General features: G+C 60.3%; 2 protein-coding genes across 2 annotated transcripts in view; one reads left to right on the top strand and one right to left on the bottom strand.

Moving 5' to 3' along the window:
• Positions 1-2,610: 2,610 nt before the first annotated feature.
• On the top strand, positions 2,611-3,714 carry FAM163B (family with sequence similarity 163 member B). Its single transcript, XM_028093398.1, has 2 exons — positions 2,611-2,703; positions 3,313-3,714. Exons 1-2 carry the CDS (start codon positions 2,611-2,613, stop codon positions 3,712-3,714), a joined length of 495 nt encoding a protein of 164 aa, XP_027949199.1.
• A 3,263-nt stretch (positions 3,715-6,977) lies between these two features.
• ADAMTSL2 (ADAMTS like 2) overlaps positions 6,978-19,389 on the bottom strand; it is a 32,126-nt gene continuing 19,714 nt past the window's right edge. Inside the window, exons 11-18 of the mRNA XM_028093427.2 lie at positions 17,696-17,793; positions 13,447-13,573; positions 12,422-12,635; positions 12,174-12,329; positions 11,488-11,658; positions 10,657-10,833; positions 8,405-8,549; positions 6,978-7,582 (exon numbers count right to left, since the gene is read on the bottom strand). Of these exons, the coding sequence (XP_027949228.2) occupies positions 7,464-7,582; positions 8,405-8,549; positions 10,657-10,833; positions 11,488-11,658; positions 12,174-12,329; positions 12,422-12,635; positions 13,447-13,573; positions 17,696-17,793 (1,207 nt within the window). The 3' untranslated portion in view covers positions 6,978-7,463. The remainder of the gene's footprint in view (positions 7,583-8,404; positions 8,550-10,656; positions 10,834-11,487; positions 11,659-12,173; positions 12,330-12,421; positions 12,636-13,446; positions 13,574-17,695; positions 17,794-19,389) is intronic.

Genomic DNA, 19,389 nt, shown 5'->3' with positions numbered 1-19,389 from the left:
CAGGGGAGAGGCGGGAAGGGAGACCTCTCTGCACCTGGTTTTATGCTTTTGACTTTGGAACCAAATGTTTTCTACCATTTAAAGGCAAAACTAAATCAATTAAAAAAAAAAAGTAAGAACTAACTGGAATAAATGAGTCTGAGTATTGAGTTGGTGGAAAAACCATCCTAAGAATTATTTCAAGTGACTTTGAGACAGTTTTCTTTTTTACTATCCACCCCTTAAGGGGTAAGGACAAAAAAGAGGAACAAGTAAGTATCCGATTCCATTCAGTGGATGTGTTAGTAAAAATATTGGTAATGTTATTTTTAAATTATTATATGTAATAGGGAAAAACAAGTAAGGAATAAAGTCAATATAAACTCATGTTTTATTTTTCTTTTCCTAAAAAAAAAAAATATTCCCTGGTTGTGGTGTCTGAAAAAGCCTAGAACCAATGAAAACTCAGGAACAGCTAACACCCTTAGTGCTCAGACTATGTTCTCTACCAACCACTTCCCACTAAGAGACCCAGGCTGTCACAGAGGAACAGTGGGGGTCCCAAGGCCAAGAAGACCTGGGACATCTTGTGCCTGAAAGCCAAATATTATCAAGGATTAGTGGGGGGGGGGTCCCATCAAAATGACTCAGGAGTGAACGTGGAGGGGCGTCCAAACCCACAGTCCCAATGGGGTCATTTGAACACCAAAAGGTACATTCAATATATAAAAATCAGTGACATCAAAGTGATATTAGGAAACCACCACACACCCCTTGGGGAGCCAGCATATTCTGGAAATTGACAAGGAAGTGAGCATCCGGGCCTTCCCCTTGCAGACTGTATTTTAGGATAACCATGTAGGTATTAGGGAAAGTTCTTTAGAGAAGAATCAGAGTTGAGAAATGCAGAAGAGATGATAGTGTTTGAAATGTCACTCTTTGCAGCCCCTAATGAAGTAATGGATCTAAGTAGCAGTCCCCAAAGGCTGCTAAATCGATTAGGTGGAGGGCCAATAAGGAACCTTCCACCGGAGGAACTGGGCTGACAGCAGCTGAACCCCACCTGTTATTCTCGACATGACGACGAGAGGAACAGAGTCTCAGCTCCTGGAAGCAATGTGATAGGAAGCCAGTTTAGAGGACAAAACAGTGATGGACCACGACCAGTGCCACTCAAGGAGACCCAGCCAGCTCTAGTACATGGAAAATTCTGTCAGAGAAATGACCCAATTTCTTAGATAAACAACCTGGGGCAGGGAGTGGGCGAGGAGATTGGAGGGAACTGGAATGTTCTAGAGTCAAAAAAGCCAAACGCAACTGGATCCTGATTTGAACAAACCAACTGTAAAAAGACATTTTGGAGCTGATGGAAGGAAGCTGAACACAGACTGGGTATTTTTTTTTTTTTTAAGTCTTCATCTGTCAGATTTTGCACTAAACTGATATGCTCTGGGATTTCCTTTCATATCAATTGCCGCCCCCCCCCGCCACGCCACGCCACGCCCCTGCAAAAGAGGGATGGCAAATGGGAGCGGGGTGTGCTGGAGCCAGCGACTCCTGGCCTGTGGGAGAGGCTTGCTAGCCATCCAGGAACTTTGCAAGCCAGTTGTCCAACCTTTGTAACTTGAACCAGGCCATAGTGAGAACGGGCATCAGCGACTGCTCCAAGCAGGGCGCTTTGCTTCTGGAATGGGTTTATCGGCGCCCGGGTGGGCGGACAGAACAGCTAACAAGACGGTAGCCAGTGATGCACGTTCGTTCTGCTTTTGTTTCTGTGACTTGTGCCGTGATGGAGAGTTTACAAGGGGGCCTGTCCTTTGGCCTAGAAAGCCCAGTTCTAAGAATTTATCCGCAAAGAGGAACTGAAGTGGGCCATGGCTCAGATGACTCCAATCGCTTAGCTACAAGAATGCTTACTGAAAAACATCCACTTTGAATATTTTTTAAATGTAAACAACCTAAATATCAAAGAAGGATTGGTTTTCAGTCGTTGAAAGGTGACAGAGTTCCGGAGAGCGGTTGTACAACAGAGTGGCATATTTAACGCCCCTGAACGGTACACTTCATATGGTTATGATGGCAGACCAGGTTATATGTATTTTACCCCAGCTAAAAATTTTAAAGAAAACAGATCAGTTATGTCATACAATGGAATATGCCTAGAAATCATGTCGCGGAAGGAAATGTAATGATATGGAAAAATAAGGATGATCTTGTTAGGTTACAAAACCATATGTTCAGCTTGACTGTGTTTGGGTGAATTTATAAAAAATGCGTGAGCTCGGGAGAGCCAGGCTGGAAGGGCGCCATTCCCTGAGAGCGTGCTACGCTGAGTGCTGAAGTGCGTGCTCACGGAATCTTCTCGGAGCCCCTGGAGCCAGGCTGGGGCGTGCCGCTAGCATCAGCCCCTCCAGATGTGGAAGCCAGGCCCCGGAGAGGGAGGGGCAGAGCCGGCCTGGGTCTCCTCCTGCCCCTGCCTCCCGCCTGCATGCCCGGGTGTGTTTGATCTCCCCCTTTCAGCCAGTGTCCTCAACTTTCCAAGCTATAAGGGCTTGTTTTTGCAGCAAGGAAGCAATGATGCAGTAAAGCTGGTGGCGTGTGTTTGCAGGCTGTTGATGGAGAAGGGGGCGGATGACAGCCGGGACAGTGGTCATCACCGGGGGCATCTTGGCGACTGTGATTCTGCTCTGCATCATCGCTGTTCTGTGCTACTGTCGGCTCCAGGTAGTCCCGGGGCGCTGGGGGGGGGGTGCGAGGAGAGATCCCCCCACCCCTGCGCTCGTGAGGGCTGGGGCCCAGGAAGAGGGGGAGGGTCAGGTCCTGCAGAAGGTGCAAGCAGACAGCCCTGGCCTGGGTCCCAGCTGTGGGGGCTCAGGATGGTGGCCACCTGGCTCCCCTCACCCAGGGCTCCCCAGACTCCCTGCAAGGGGAGGCCACCGAGGCTCAGGGAGGGTAAGGGGTGGGTAAGGGTAAGAAGGGGTGGGTACCTGGGCCGTGCTACTCGCCCCACCCCGCCCCTGCGCTCTTCCTTCCCTGCCCACCCTGTAGGGCCCTCCAGGTCTCCCTGAGGGGAGGGGAAGCCGGAAGTGGAGGGCAAGGCAGCACAGCCCAGTGCCCATCTTCGGGCTGCTTGACCCTTCTGTGCCTCAGTTTCCCCACCTGCAAAATGGCGATGACCCTCGCGCCTGCCTCCCGCTGCAGTGGGGATGAAGCCAGCCCGTTCCTCCCCGCAGCGTTCAGCAGGGGGCCTGGCCTGAGCGTGCTCCCACAGTGTGGCCACCGCGCGCGAGGGGCGTGGGCGGGAGCCGGGGGTCACCAGCCCTCTGCCTGCAGTATTACTGCTGCAAGAAGGACGAGTCGGAGGGGGACGAGGAGGAGCCTGACTTCGCCGTGCACTCGCACCTGCCCCCGCTGCCCTGCGGCCGGAACCTCGTGCTCACCGACGGGCCGGCGCTCTACCCGGCTGCCTCCACCTCCTTCAGCCAGAAGACCCCGCAGGCGCGCACCCTCTGCCGCAGCTGCTCCCACTACGAGCCACCCGCCTTCTTCCTGCAGGAGCCCGAGGACGAGGGCGTGCGCAACGGCGGGGAGCGCGTGGCCTACCAGAGCATCAGCCCGGAGGACGCGGAGCTGCCGCCCGGGAGCTTTGCGGGGCTGCAGGCGCTCAACCCCAACCGCCTGTCGGCCATGCGGGAGGCCTTCTCCCGGAGCCGCAGCATCAGCACCGACGTCTGAGCGGCCCCGCCTGCCCGACGGGTCCCCAGACCATGGTGGGGTCCCCGGGCCGCATCAGCCTGGCCCCGGGCCAGGACCAGGGCCCGGCCCAGCCCTCCTCGCCTCCCTGTCACCACGGGGGCCCATGGGGGAGCTCTGCGGCTTACGGCACAGATAAGGCCCTGTGAGCACACGCACGGCCGCCGGGGGTAGGGGCTGTGGGGCCTGGGGCTGGAAGGCAGGCAGGCACAGGCGAGGGGTGGTTCCCAGGTGTCAGGCTGCAGGGCAAGGCAGGGCTCTGGGGCGGGAGACACCAGGCTCCTGACGGGGAGGCTGCCTTTCAGTGAAGCTGCCGTGGAGCGTTGGCCCCCAGCCCGGCCCCGGGAACGTGGCCCTCCCTGGCTGCAGGACCTGACCCCGTCCCCTCCCCTCCCCGGGCCTCCGCCTTCCCACCTGTTCAAGGAGGAGGGCTGACTGCGGTGCCGCTGGCCCGGTAGCAAGTGCAGACCAAGTATTCTGTCCTGGAAAGGGGGCCGCTGTCCCCCCCACGCCCCCCCCCCACACACGCACCCCTGGCTTCCAGCGCCAGGCTGCTGAGACACTCTTTGGGCTGGCCTCACTGCAGATGCCCAAATGAGTTTCAGGGCTGGCCGGGCCCTCGCCATTCACAGCCCCACCTGGCTTTTTGGTGAACGAGGGAGGCACAGAGGGAGGAAGAGGCCACGTGCCAACCACCTGCTTCAGGAGTGTCCACACCACGACACGCGCCCCCTTCTGAAGCTCTGGTGTGGTAGGCAGACGGAGCAAGGATCAGGACCAGAAAGACCCACTATCTCCCTGTGAGACTTGGGACAGGCCCTCCTACCCACTGGGCCTCAGCCTCCGGGAGCCCTTCAAGCTCTGGTCCCCGGGAGAGACACCCCCTGAGCTCTCCCCCCCAGCCCCTGTGGCTCAGGAGGATCTGGGAGCGAGGCCCATGATCCTGCTCTTGCTCCATGGAACCCCAACTGAGCCCACTCCCCACCAAGCTCCCAGCAGGGCCAGGGTCTCCCTGGGAGCCCACCCTCCAGCTCCCTCCCTCTGGCTGGGGAAGTGATACCCAATGGCCACCCCAGGGAAATGCCCCAGACCCAGGGACCCGGGCATGGGGAACGCAGCTCCCCCACCCAGCCAGAGGCAGTGAGCATTTCCTTCTCTGCAGCAGGGCCCCAGAGCCCCCGGCCCTCTTGGGGCCTGCCGTGGAGCCCCCAGGGTAAGGTAGCCCCTGTCTGCCAGGGATACAGGCCAAGCTCCTCAGCCAAGCCATCTTCCTAAAAGCCAAACAGATCTTTGAGGGTCCCTGAGCCTCAGGGCAACCTGAGCACCTGCCTCTTGCCGAAAGCCCCAAAGAGTGGAGTCATCTGGATGTGAGAAGAGTCGGGGAAGACTTAACTATTTTTAGCTTTCTGGATTATTTCTCCTTCTTCCTTTGTCCTCCTGCCTCAGTTTGGACATGCTATTGGAATCCATCCCCAACTTTCCTCGCAGCCAATCTCCCCTCCTTTGTGGAACCCCATGAATTTGTTTTGTGCATCTGCTTGGGGGGGTGGGCTGGGGTGGGGGGCGAGCACCAGGAGGTGACACTTCCTGTGGGCGGCTCTGTCCCGGGTTCCTCTTTCCTTCTCTGGTCTCTATTCTCTGTATAGATTCATAGATCCACTTGAAATGAGATAAGGACCCCTCCGTGTGAGCTCCCGCAGCTGCACTGTGGGGACCTGCAGGGAGCTGGTGCTCCCTGAGAAAAGCGAAAGCCAATAAAGCTCGTCTCCGGCACCACCGCCACGCCGCCGCCTTCGGTCCGCCTGGGACTCCAGGCCAGCCCAGACCCCTCCCCGGCACTGTCTGGGAGGGGGCCGCATCCAGTCCTGTGCCAGGCGGAGGCGGCCTGTCCTCTCCCACCCGGGGCGTCAGCCACAGCACACCGCACCTCAGGGTATTTCCCAGGGTGGTCGTGTCTATCTGCCAAGGCTGGGAGCCACTGGCCTAAACTCCGAGCATCTGGAGAGCGGGGTGGAGGTGACAGGCTGAGTCACCTGGGACCAGTGGTGGATGGTCTCTGGGCCTGTGCTAGCACCAACACGGTGGGGTGATAGCGATGCCCGCTTCACGGGGCTCTTAGGAAGCCCATGACGCAGAGCCTGGCACACAGTAAGGGCACAGTGAGTGTTGTCGGAGAGCAGGATGGGGGAGGAAGGCCGAGGAGAGGGGGAGGGGGAGGAGGGGGTGACAACAAGGCACAGCAGAGGGGTGCATCAGGGAGACCCAGATCCCTGGATTGCGGTGGCCCACCTCTCCTGGAACCGAGCTGGGGACCTCATGCAAGCCCCACCACGGCCTCAGTGACCTTCGACATCCATCCCCATCGCAGCCCCGTGCGGTGGACCTGGCTGTGGCCCCGGTTTGGGGAGCAGCTGGCCACACATCCCAGGGAAGCCACCTGCCCTCCTGCCACCTGTCACCAAAGGAGACAATCCCTGTGGCCTCCTGGGCCCTGTGGCAGTCTCACTTCTGGAGGTGGGTGGACACCCAGGTCCTCCTTCCCTCCACCGAAGCCAGAGCAAGTTGCTTTCAGCATCTTCCACACCCCCCCACCCTTCCCCTGGAGACTTTGTGCTCGCTGCTTCCTCTTCTGCACGCCCTTCCCCAGCCCTTCATCCAGGAGAAGGACTCCTGCTGCTGGACCGTCTGAAATATCACCTCCCCCCGGAAGCCCTCCTGTGACCCTTCCCCCCCAAGTCCAGATCAAGTAGTCCTTCTGCGAGACCCAGAAAGAGTAATGATGGAGGGTGTTCCCGAGCACCCAGTGTGGGGCCTGCCCTGCCCTCCCGATTTCCTCCTCCTTCCCTACACACCCCAAGGCAGGGGTTTTTCTCCAGAGGTGCGGAGGTTCGGGGCAGGCAATCCCTCCCGCTCCACCCCCCGCGCCATCCCCAGCTTCCACACCAGCGAGTGGGCGTGAGATTGGCTCAGTTCTGAGTACAACGTTGGAGTCCTGATACCCCCGTCCCCCTCACCCGTGCAGGTGCCCCGCCTCTGTCTGCTTGCCCCCGACTGTCACCTCCTCAGGGAGACTCTGCATCTCGGCCGAGGCCCCAGCAAATCTTCCTGAACTCGCGAGCTGGATGGCCTGGCTCTCAGAGCCCGACAGCCACCCCACCCCTCCTGCCGGAGCCACTGGGAACCCACGACACCACCATAAATACGACCACTTTATTAACATACAGGAGTACTGACTGACGACCGTATCCTAGCGTGCCGTGAGAAACAGTGCCTCTCCCGGGGCCTAAAGTGCAGCGGGTCCCTCCGTGCGTGAGAGCTTCGTGTAACGAGGCAAGTGGACACTCGTTGCGAGATTCCTCTGGAAGGAGCACGCCTCAACAGGATCCGGGTCCGAGGTGGCACCTGGATCTCCTGGCTGCCCCGGCCCTCCTCGACCCCACAGCCCCGGAGGGAGAGGGTACGTTCCCAGGCCCCTTGGGTGGGGTTGGGGGCCGGGCTGGGTGCTGGGGCATGGGAACCCCAAACACACCGTCCTTGTAGCTCCAAGAACACCTTCCCAGGCAGGGACGGCTCTGTCGGGGGGCTCTCCCTCCCCGGGGGAGAGCAGAGGCTCAGTGTCTCGTCTTCACAGCCCGGGCGCCCTCGGGAAGGGTGTCCGTGGAGGGGCCCCAGGAGCTGCGGGGTGGCCCCAGGAGCGGGGTGCTCGGGTCTCCGAGGGGCGGCGTCAGGGCCTAGGAGTGAGGGGGTCTGCAGGAGCGGCAGCACGCCTTGCTGTAGTACCAGTGGCCGCAGAGGTTCACCTTGATGGCCAGGGCGCAGTTGGTGCCTGGCTGGTCCTGGCAGCTGTCATCTGGGGAAGGGACACGGTGGGTGGGGGACGGGCATCAGAGGTGGCCAAGGCGTGAAAACTCAACAAGACAGGACCCCCACCCCCACCCCACTGCCTCCTCTCCCCAACTGCAGGAGCTTGGTCCGCTCGGGGGCGGTCCCAGGCAGCAGAGCACCTGGGGGCAGGTGGCCCCTACCTGCGCATTTCTAGGTGCAGCGGCAACAGGCCTCCCACCCCGCTTGAGGCCCTCGAGCGCTATTCTTCTGGCGCCCCTTTCCTGCCGATATCCCCCCAGTGGTTTGATCTGTGCGCAGGAAGGGCGACGCCCAGACCCAGGGTTGCGGGGGGTCCTTGACCTCACTTGCCAGGAGGCCCACAGGCGTCCCCTCTACAGAACAGGTGGGAAACAACTCATCATCCGCCCTGGTGCCCCCACAGAGCCTAGCACCCTGCCCCTCCTCCAGGCACTCAAGCCCTCCATCAGCCCTTACCGCTCAGCCTCCTGTGCCCGGCACCTGAGCTGTGTACCCCATTCAGGCTGAGTCATCCTGGATTGCTGGTGTCTGCCCATAGCTGGCCCCATCTTCTGAAGCCAGATGCCCATCTTGGCATGGCTCCTGGGGGCCCTGAGCCCCAGTTAGGTCTCACCTGCCACCCTGCCCACCCTCACCTCCTAGCCAGGCTCAGCCATTCGGGGGCGGGTGGGGGGAGGAGGGGTGGAGCCTTGGACCCCCCACAGGACTTGGTGTCCCTAGCCACTAGATCCTCCCGGTCCCTTGACTGACACCTGCTCACCCCTCAGGCCCTGGCTCTGCGCACGTTTGTCGGCCTCCCCCATCTCACCTGGGGGCTCTGTGGGGCAGGGCTGCAGGTCACAGGCCTGCCTGCCGACGGGCTTCACCAGCGGGTCGCAGCCCCGGACGATGTCTGTCCCCTGGTAGCATTTCACATCTCGCATCCGCACGCCCACCCCACAGGTCTTGGTGCACTGATGAGAGAGAGAGAATGACCGAAGTCCCCCCCCAACACCTGGCAGGACAGGGCTTCCAGCCAAGAGGGACTCCCACCCCTCCCCCCAGGCTGCTGAGTCTCAGTGGGGGTGGGGGGGGGACAAGAAGCCTGACGCTCATCGCCACCCAGGGCCACTCAGCTTCACCATTTGCACCTTGAAGCAGTGGGCCCCTCCTCTCCCCACTGTCCCTGGGTGGGTCCTTTGGTTTCAGCTTTCCCGGGGCCCGTGAGACAGAACACTCCAGACACACGGGGCCATGGCCGAGGGAGAGTGCTGGCTTCCCACTCCAGTAAAACACTGTTTGTCCTGGGCCAATTAAACCCATCTTCCAAAGTGGCCACTCCCACCCGAGGCTCCTCCGTCCAGATGTTCCCCTTGGAAAACCCCGCTGAGCTACCCAGAACACCAGGGACATCTGCTGACCCGAGTTGCCCCGTCACCCTCCTGCCAAGATCTGACAGGCAGTGGCCCCCTCTTGCTCCCCCCGCTATGCGTGACCCTACATCACCCAGGCACATCTGGGACCTGAGCCCTCAATTCCCTGAGGGAGCGAAGGGTGGGAGGCCCCAGCCCTGGACCCAGCCTCCCATGTAACTGATTAAGACTTAGCAGGGAGGACACCCACCCACTCCCAGCTTGGGCGGTTGGCCCAGGCAGGGGGCAAGAGGAGGTCAGCTTGGCACTGAGCACAGAGGACCGCCCACCATGGGTGGGTCCCCCGAGGAACCTCTGGCTGTGGCCCCGGAGGGAACCCTCTGCCCCCGGGGAGTAGAGAGGACAGCTGGGAGAGTGAGCTCTTACTGAGCCCGCATCCCAGGGAGGGGCAGCCGCGGGGTCAAGATGCCAGAGGCCCACACGCCCACCGTGGTCCATCCGTGGCGGTCACCCCTCACCACCCATCGTCAACAGGGCAATACAGGGATGCCCCTCCCCCAGCGCTCTCAGGACGTTGGAGGGGTCTGCTCCCTCTCTGTGGCTTTCCTCCCTTCCAGGGCTTGGCACCCAAACCCCAGCACAGCACCTGCATCGGGACCTGCACTGTGGCACCCCCCACAGCCGCACCCATTTTCTGAAGCTGGTTCCTGGGGGCCTGGAGCCCCAGGCAAACTTCAGCAGCCTCCCAGCCCCACCTGATGCCCCCCCCACTCTCCCCTCCCAGCCAGGCACTGCCACTCGGGAGGAGCCTCGGCCCCCTGACATGCCTCGCTCTGCTCTCTGTAGCCACTAGACCCTCCTGGCCCTTGGACGCCTGTTCACCCTTCAAAGCCTGGCTCTGCCCACGCCTCCTCTGGAAGCCTCCACCCCACCCTCAGCCCCTTTCCTTCTCCCCAGGTGGGTCCTTTTGTGGGCAGCACAGTAGGAATAAATGTGCGTGTTTTTGCTCTTGAATGAGCATGCGTGCTGTAGGAAGCAGAGGTCCCATCTAGGGCAAGATTTGCGTCACCGCAAATCTTTCCACTGAGAACCCTGAGCCTGGGGGGAGCGGGGCACACAGGTCCTGGCCCCTCACCCTCTGGGAGGGGGAAGCACTCATGGAATCCCCAGACTCACCCTGTCTTATAGACTCTAAAAATCTTCACCTTGAACTCTAAGGTTTAGGGATTTGGCCTCCACCATCCTAACAACCAAGACCGTGGAAGCCTTGGGTATGGCGTCTGAGGCATACTGCAGAACATCACAGCCGAGTGTCCAGGGTTCCCCATCCCGTGACACCCCTGCATCATCCCCATAGTGTCCAGAGCTGGCCCATGAGGACACTGAGGCCAGAGGCTCTGGAAACTCCAGGTGGCACAGCCTGGCCACAGCGGCACTGACCCTGGGGCTCCTGTTCTCTATCACCCCCCCCCCACTCGGTGATGCTCAAAGACCGCTCCAGGCCTCCCCTTCTGCCACCTCTTGAAAGCGGATGACATCATTAGGTGGAGAGGGGCCTCAGGGCCCAAGAGGGGCATTGTTGCTAAGGACACACTAGGAGACCATGGAGGGGGTGAGTGAGGGGCACTTGGGGCAGGGGCGAGGTACCATGGCAGGACCAGAACTCAGGGCTGGCCCGAGAGTGCAGAGGGGCTGGCGGGGTGCTCACCTCTGACCACGGGCTGGTGTACCACTTGAAGCAAGGTCTCTCGAAGCAGGTGCTCTCCTCGGGGGGCTTCTTGGCCAGCCCGCACTCGGGGCCGCTGCGGGTCTGTGGCTTCCCGTTGGCCAGCTCCATGCACAAGACCAGCCTCTTCTTCACACCCCGGCCACAGGTGGTGTTACACTGAGGCCAGGGGACAGATGGGGCTGGGTCAGAGGCCAGAGGCCAGGAGGACCAGAACATAGCACGTGTGACTGCAGTGATAGGGCTTGGTCGCTAACAACCGGGTGAAAACGTTTGCATCCCTGGGAAATCGGCTGAGAACTCTTGGTTGATAACCATTTGGCCCCAGACACATTTGATCAAAAGCAATTGCCCAGAAAACCATCTGTTTTGAAACAGAATGGTTAATGACAATTTGTCCCAAGAGGACTCGGCTAATAGAGGCCCACCCGCAGCAACTTGGCGAGAGTGACTCGTCCAGAGGGGCAAGTCAGTGACTGGCTGGTCAGTGGGCAGGCGAGGTGGTTGTGGGAGCAAATAGCTGAGTGCCCGCCCCCACCCCCGCCCTGGTTTTCCATAAATCCGGAAAGTGGGGACTGGGAGGGGCAGGGAAAACATGACCCATTCAGCGTGCCTCGTCCAGCATTTGCCTCCTTAGATTTGGCAAGTTTTAAGGGGTGTTCTTCCCTTGGGGCCTTTTTTCTATTTCAAACTAATTTGTAGTGAATCGTGCCATCGTAATGTGCAATTAATTCCCCGTGTGACCCGTCTGTCCCTCTGGCCACTTGGCTCTCGGCCGCTTGCTCTCCCAGGCTGCTGGCTCAGGGCACTCACCCGCTCCCAGTCCTGGGCCAGCCAGTGGGCGGGACAGTTCTTGTCCCCACAGGGATGGATGGCCAGAGGCTTGGTCTCCATCTGGCACTGCGACTCGGGCACCACCCGGCCGTCACTGGTCTTGCAGTACACGTGCCGGATCATACGGCCCTGGCCGCAGCTTCCACTGCACTGCAGCAGGGAGGCCGGGGTTAGAGGCAGGGCCCTCTCCACGTCCCCCGCCCCCGCCCCCCCCCACTGCCGTTTCCCAGAGAGGACCGGCTCCCTGGGCAGCGTGGGGGAGGGAGCGGTTGCCACGGCAACCACTTTTTAAATAACATTTTCTATTCTAATTACAGAAATATTCCATAGTCGGTGAAAAACAGACACAGAAAAGCACACCTAAAATACCTAAAAAGGTCACCTGTGTCCCCAGCACGCGGAGGGGACCCTGGTGAGCGGCTGAGTGTCTGACTTACAGACGAGGGACACAGAGACAGACACACAGACAGACAGAAGGGGAGGGCTAGAGAAGGGATCGTGCTTTCGGGTGAAGGATCGGCTTCCTCATCATAGCAGGGAGAACGGCTGGCTAGGTGTTCTAACCCCACATCCTCACTCGAGACGAACAGGGTGACTGGGGCGCCGCGAGGGGAAGAGCGGCCCCCACCCCCAGGCACACCGCCCCATCCAGGCCCTGCCCTCACCGGGCCCCAGTCGGAGACAGTCCACTGGCGGTCGCAGGGGGGGCCCGTGCAGTCTTTCTCCCCCACGGGTCTGGTGTTGGGGTCACACAGCTTCTCGTCCTCCGAGCAGCGGATGTCCCTGGTCACCACGCTGCGCTCCCCACACTTGGCCGTGCACTGCGAGGAAGCAGGTGGGGCGGGGGTCAGGGCTGCCCCGAACCACGCGGACCCTGAGCCCGCGGGCCAGACTCGGCTGCGCACACGCTCACCTCGGACCACTCGGACATCTCCCACTGGGGCCCGCACGCTGGGTTGCGGCATGTCTTGCGTTCCTCGGGCCGCACGGCCTCGGCCGCCTCGCACAGGTCACTGTACACGGAGCTGTCGAAGCCGGGGGACAGCATCTTCCAGCAGCGCACGATGCGGAACTGGTAGCCCTCGCCACAGGTGCGTGAGCACTCGCTCCAGCTGCTGGTCTCCCACCTGCCTCGGGAGGGGCCGGCCTTCAGAGACCCCACCTTCCTTCCTGCGGCGTGTACCCCACGCAATCCCCCCGACCGTGTCCAAAATCACACTGGGCGAAGCCAGCGAGGAAGCTGGTGAGGGCCCAGGGTGGAGGCTGTTGCCCAGATGACCCTGAGCCCCCCGGGAGACACCCAAGGTTGGGGGGTGGCCGCTGGTGCCGGAAACTGGTGCCCGGAGCATGAGCTTGGCCAGCCTGCCAAGGAACCCATGTGGCCTCCACCTGTTCTCCCTTCCGCACACACCACCTGGCTTTCCAGCCTCTCAGGACCCATGTCCTGGCCTTGCTCCCTTGCTCACGCTGCTCCTTCCTTCCCAAAATGCCCTCCCTCCTTCTCCTACTCGAGGTCATGCTTCAGTGTCCCAGAGCCCTGTGCTGCCCCCCCACGGGGGCTCCAAGAGGGAAGGGCAGGCCTCCAGGGCCACATAACCAACTTCTCAAAAGGGAGCATATCTGCAGGGAGCAGAGGGCCCGGATGGAGCAAGCCAGAAGAGAACAGGTGCGTAGCCTCGGGCTCCTCTGGGGACCCTGTCTGGTCGTGCCTGGGAAGAGGACACACTTAGGGCTCGGTCTCTGACCATTTGTGAGGCAGTGTGGGACATGGCAGAGGACTGGCAGGCCAGTTTCATACGCCCATCCTGCAGTCCCCTGCCCACAAAGCCTGTCGTGGGAGCAGGATGCTAGCTAAAGCCTGCTGCTCCTCTGGGCAGAGGCAAAGCAGACCCCCAGGTGCCCCCACGCCCCCCGGCCCGGGCGCTGGGTGGCAGGTACCTGGGCTGGCACTCCCTCCCGGCGCAGAACTCCTGGACAGGCTCGGGACGGGTCAGGGCATCACAGTAGCTGTCGTCCACCTCGATGCCATCATAGCGGACGCACATGGCATAGGTCGACATGACCCCTGGTTCGGGACAAGGGAAGGGCCCATGAGCCACAAGCGAATCCCTTGGAGACCAGCGGATGGGCCATGTGACCACAGACAAGTCACCTGACCTTTCAGAGTTTCCCTGGTTTAAATCGAGGATAATGACAGTGACCAGCTTACAGAACAGTGGCAGAGCCCAGTGAGGACAGCTTTGTGGATATGAACTCTCTCCCTGCCCGTGTCTCGGGGTCTGATCCCTCTCTGCACCCCCACCTCCACCCTTATCCCATCCAGCTCAGACTGGGCATCCACTTCATATGCCACAGACCCTGGGCTCATTTGGCCCTTATAGGGGTACAGAGGCACATACAGCCAGGCGTCACTAATTTTCATTCTTTCAGCAACTATCCCATCTATAGGTGAGTAAATGGGAGGGTGGGTAGGTAGATGGATAGGTGGGTGGATGGATGGATGGATGGATGGATGATGGATGAATAGACAGGTTGTGTGTACATGGATGGATGGATGGATATGGGTGGGTAGATGGATGGTTGGATGGGTAGATGGATGGATGGATGGATGGATGGATGGATGGGTGGATGGATGGATGGATGGATGGATGGGTGGATGGATGGATGGATGGATGGATGGATGGATGGATGGGTGGATGGATGGATGGATGGATGGATGGGTGGATGGATGGGTAGATGGATGGATGGATGGATGGATGAATGGGTAGATGGATGGATGGATGGGTAGATGGATGGATGGATGGATGGATGGGTGGATGGATGGGTAGATGGATGGATAGTTATGGATGGATATGAATAGATGGATATGATTGGATGGATAGGTTGGTGGGTGGATGGATATGTTTGCAAACTCTCACCATCCCAGCCCTTTCTATCTCCCCCCAGGTGTTATATTTGACCTTCAGACTCTCCCTGCCCTCCTATGGCACACCTTAATCCTCATCCAACTCTCTCGAACTTCCTTTAATCACTACTATGTGTGTTTACCTTCCTTGGCTCCTCAGTACTCCGTAAATCCCATCAGGGGGACAATGTGTAAAGGGCCTGCCGTCACCCAATACTGTTAGTTCTTTGACCCCCCCCCCCCGTCTTCTCCTCCTCTGGTCTTTTTGCCCCTGCCCCCCTGCACCTGGCACTGAGTTGGCACAAGGGCCAAATTCACTGAACGGTGGTTGGGTCCCTACAGAGGAAGCAGGATGACTCAGGGAGATTTGTTAGCATCAGTAAAGGCCAGGTGGGGTTAAGGTTTGTTGTTGCTGATGTGTGTGTGTGTGTGTGTGTGTGTGAGGGAGGGAGAGAGAGATGGGGGGACCCAGCCCCTGAATCATGGAGATAAAGGGGTCCTCCTCAAAGGAGCTGCCGGTCGGAAATCAACTTCCCATTGATGGGGAGCCCCAGCCCTCCTTTCCCAGCGGCACGTGTCTGAGAGCTGCTGCCTCTCCAAGCCCCAGCCCTGGATGGAACGGAACAGCCTGGGAAGCAGCCTACAAGGGGATTTTTTCTTTTTTCCGTAAAGGACGAGCCAGGCTGCAGCACTGGGCTGTGTCGTCTTTCGCCCTCTCTGAGGGGGAGGCCGCCTTCCTGGCCAGGTCTGCTTGGAATGTTCCAGGCCTCGGAGACACCAGCTCTGGGGCCCAGGGAGGTCCAGGGCTGGGGACTTGCAGACCCTCGCCAAGTGCCTGATTATCCGTTCAGACCTCCCCATTTGACTGGAAACACGGCAGGTCTTGAGCAAAAGCGACCGGGGTTCAAGACCCAGCTCAGGGTCTCCCTCATCGACTGGGGTTCAAGACCCAGCTCAGGGTCTCCCTCATCGACTGGGGTTCAAGACCCAGCTCAGGGTCTCCCTCATCTCGTGAACACTGTCAGACTCTCCAGGCCTCAGCTTGGTCGTCCCCAAGTTGGGGACCCCCCAGGATGCTGGGAGAATCGAGGTACCAATTTTCTTCATTACATCAGTCTTGAGCACAGTGCTTTCAAACCTCCTTACGCACAGGGCCTTCCCTTTAAGCAAAAGCGAGCAGGGAGCCTGAGCGCATAAAACACAGACTGGTGTCCTGCACTGGCAGGGGACCAGGCTCAGGGCCCGCCGGCCCCGCTACCGCCAGCCTTCACCCCGGAGGTGCCAAGGGGCCCCTGCTGTGTGCCCGTGACACTGCCCGGACTCCACGGGCCACAGAAGGCATGTCACCCCACCACCACCCGGCCTCGCCTCGGCACGCCACAGAATGGGATTTCAAGAGTAGTCGGCCACAGTCACGAGCTTCGAATTCCATAGCGTGTGCGGGAGGTGGTGGCAGGGGGGCCATTCAGCTGGAACCCGACTCTGCCATTTCGGCCGAGCTGGGTGCCTCCGTGGTGATGGGGAACTCACCCTCTATTGGGGCCATACATTTCACTCCTGGACAGCCTCAGCTAAAGGAGAGCGCTTCCTAGAGCAGAGCCCAGATCTTCCTCGCTTCCTTTCTTCTTTCATCCTGCTGTGCCTCTTGGGCCACAGGAGGCAAAGCCAGCCCGTCCCCCTGCCTGGCTACTCTGTGGCCGAGGAGAAGTGGCTCTGTGTCTCCCCTGCCCCCAGGGGGGGCTGTCTTCCACCCAGGGCCAGCCATCAGGCCCCTCACCATGATCTCCAGCGCCGTCACCTCCCCAGGCAGCACTGTGTCCGGGGGGGTGGGGGGAGAGGCTCCCAGACATAATGTTTCAGGACAATTCCAGCACCTGCAGCGTCCCGGGGAGACTGGGGAACTCTGTGCAAACCGGTCTGTGCCCTCCCAAGACAGCCTCTGGCAAAACAGACCCTCCAACAGCCCTCCCCGCGTGCCCAGCCCCCTTGGGCCAGCCTGGTGAGGTGGCTCCCGTGGCTCCCTCCCAAGACCAGCGGCCTGGTGATAGGTGGGCGGTGGCTGCGTAGAGGCCGTGCCCACGTGCTGAGCTTTCGCCATGACAGCTTACCCCTCCTTTTGCTTCCATCCTCACAACCACCTTGGCAGAGGTGCGCATCCCATTTTACAGGAGAAAACTGAGGCTCAAAGAGACTCAGCAACTTACCGAGGGCATGTGGTGGGGTCAGCCAGACGGTGCAGCTCCCGTGCTCAGTGCACACCCTGCAAAGCTGGTCTCACGACCCCCACAACAGCTGGGGGCAAACTCAGCATGCCCCACACCCGGCTCAGGAGGCTCTTGCAATAGCACGAGGGGCCCAAAATCCCTAACCGACAGGTCCTCCCTAAGGACCTACAGTGTGTTCAGAACCCTGCGGGGCCACCTCCCCAGCTCCTCCCTCGGGCATCACCTATGCCAACCGGGGCTGCAGGAGGTGTGCGTGACCCAACCTGGTGCACCAGCTGCCCAGGATCCACCAGTGGCCTACCCCATCCTCCTCACTGGCCAGAGATTGCAGGGGCCAATTTGGGGGTTGCTGGGGCAGGGGGGAGGGCATCACACATTTTAAGCGGCAGCCCCGGGTGTTGACCAAACCCAAACATGAAGTCCTAAGCATGGGTGAGGCAGCACTCGGGGTCTCCCTAAATGTGTCCCATGGGCGCAGGCCCTGGGTCTGATGTCTGAGCTTACAGCAGCCCCCAGGGGAGGGAATCCAGGTCCCAGGGGGCTGTGGCCAGCATCCGAATGCGGCAGTGGCCATGTGGGCAGACAGACACAGGTTTGAATCTCAGCTCAACGTTTACTAACTAACCACATGTGTCTGTCTGTCTAGGGGCCACCAAGGGGGAGGGTCTCTCTTCCCCTCCCACCTGCTCCCCCTGACAAGGTCCTAGAATCTGTCCCATTCCCTCGTGGGTCGAGTTTCCCTTCCTAGGTTGCTGCGAACAAAAGCAAAATCCTCACAACTTGATCGGTCTTACTTTTAACCAAAAGGATGTCTGCCCTAACAAAATATGATACGAAGATGAGGGAGTGTTTGGGGCAGCCTGCCTTACCCCCAGGAGGCCCGGCCTGACTGTGGTCCCCACACTGCCAGGAACACAAGGACACCAACTCCTGCCCCTCGTGCCGTCGCCCCATCAGGGAATCACCAGACCAGCTCCCTGCGGGCGGGGGGGCCCCGCCGCTGCAACCCCGCCGTGGAGGCGGGCTGAGCAGGTGCCACCCTGCAGGTGACCGGTACCTGTGGTGCAGGTGGAGCTGCAGGGCTCGTGGGACGAGAGCTTCCACCGGTACATGTCCGCCGGGCTCACGCCTTGCTTGCGTGCCTTAGGCCTGGTCCTGAAAGGGAGACGCAGAGAAGGGGATGAGCCCTCCCCGCGGGGCTCTGGGCATGAGCTCCCCCCGAGGCCGTGCCCTCAGGGAACAGCATGCCGGCCCTGGCCCCGGGCAGGGTCCGCACTGTGAGTGACAGCCCACCCCCGCCATCTAGAACGGAGGACCGGAGGGAGCACCGCAGGGAGGCAGGCTTTAGCCTTTCTGTCCTAGATCGGGGGCCGTCCAAGCACACGGCACGGCAGGCCCAAGCTTTGGGCTGGGGGCGAGTTCGGGGCTCACCCGCGTGGCCACGGCTCCCCACACACGCACCGGCTTCCCACTGTCGCCTTCTAGCACGGGCAAGTGGATTCCTTTTCTCTACTCCCCCACAAGGGACCTCGGAAGACACCTTCTCTGCTGAGAACGTGCCGGAATCCTCTCTTGTGGCCTCCCTCAGCCAGGACGCAGCTTGAATGGGGACACGAGCCATTCAGCCTCCAAGGATCAAAGCAGCAAAGCTCAGCTGCAGACAGGGGAGTGGCCGGTCCCCTCCAGACGCCTCTGCCCAGGTCTGTGATGGCTGTTGTGCAGGGGAAAGCAAGCTGGGTCCGCGCCAGCAACCAGCTATGATTCTTGGCCAGAGCCCGGGTGGCTGAAGCCAGCTATTGTTAGGACTGTTTGCTTCTTTGAACCAGTTGGTGTGCTGGGGCCCAGCCTCCATATCCAAAATGCAGGCTGGGTTTGGACTCAGCGGGGGAGGAGGGAAGTGGTGCCCCAGCCTCTGCTCTGAGATGTGGCCGCCGGAGCTTGAAGGCGGCCCACGGAGCCCCGCCGCCCCCAGAACGGGACATGGCGTGATGGCCCGGCTGACGGCACACCCTTCGGGCCCCGGCATCCCTCTCACACCGGACCCTGCCCCGGTGCCCCATGCCCGAGGGGCTGGCTGACCACCGCCCACAGCTGCCACCCTTCCACAAGGCTTCTGTGTGGACACATTCACAGGTCCCTTCCTGGGGACCTTCTGCCACCTCAGTGGTCAGGCTTAGTGAAGGTTCCAGGGCGTACACTCTGAAGGGCTTGCCTGTCGGTTCTGTGATCGGGACATTGGTTTGGATTCACCTGGGAGCTCGCTCCACTTCTGGGGTTTCTCGTGTAGACCAGCACCGTGGTCCACTCTCATGGGAACGTGGCCCTGAAGGCACATCTCGCTCTGAGAATCAGGGAATAATCCACCCACGACCTTCAGGAATGAGTCTACCTTATGAGGAACGTGGCCTCATCACCCAGGGAGGGGGAGAGAGGTGGGGGGCGGCTGAGGAGGAGAAAGCAGGGGGGAGGGGGGCAGACCATGAGCTGGTGGCTGGTTTTCGGGTCACTCAAAGCCACTGAGCCCCTCACCTGGTGGCTTCACAACCAAGAGCCAACACTTCCCTTTCATAGATCTCGGGGTGGGAAGGGGAATGTCCCCCTCCCTCCTCAAGAGTGGAAAGAAATGTTTAAATGGGGCTCCCCACCCACCGAAGACCTTGTCATCTCAGAGCAAGGGACCCATGGAAACCCGGGAGAGAGCACCCAGCTCCCCGGTGCAAGGAAGGGCCCGGAAGCCTACTACCTAACGCC

This window comes from Eumetopias jubatus, unplaced genomic scaffold (assembly GCF_037043125.1).
Source record: "Eumetopias jubatus isolate StellerSeaLion01/CBP00866 unplaced genomic scaffold, mEumJub1_p1.0 scaffold_15, whole genome shotgun sequence".
In the NCBI taxonomy this organism is placed as follows: domain Eukaryota; kingdom Metazoa; phylum Chordata; class Mammalia; order Carnivora; family Otariidae; genus Eumetopias; species Eumetopias jubatus.
Note: the sequence above shows the minus strand (reverse complement) of the source record. Positions and strands in the feature narration are given on the sequence as shown.

Bases quoted from the DNA above. Each gene is read 5' to 3' on its own strand.
- FAM163B (XM_028093398.1), top strand. From the start codon at position 2,611: ATGACAGCCGGGACAGTGGTCATCACCGGGGGCATCTTGGCGACTGTG. The intron at 2,704-3,312 runs GTAGTCCCGGGG...CTCTGCCTGCAG, and splicing joins TGTGCTACTGTCGGCTCCAG to TATTACTGCTGCAAGAAGGA.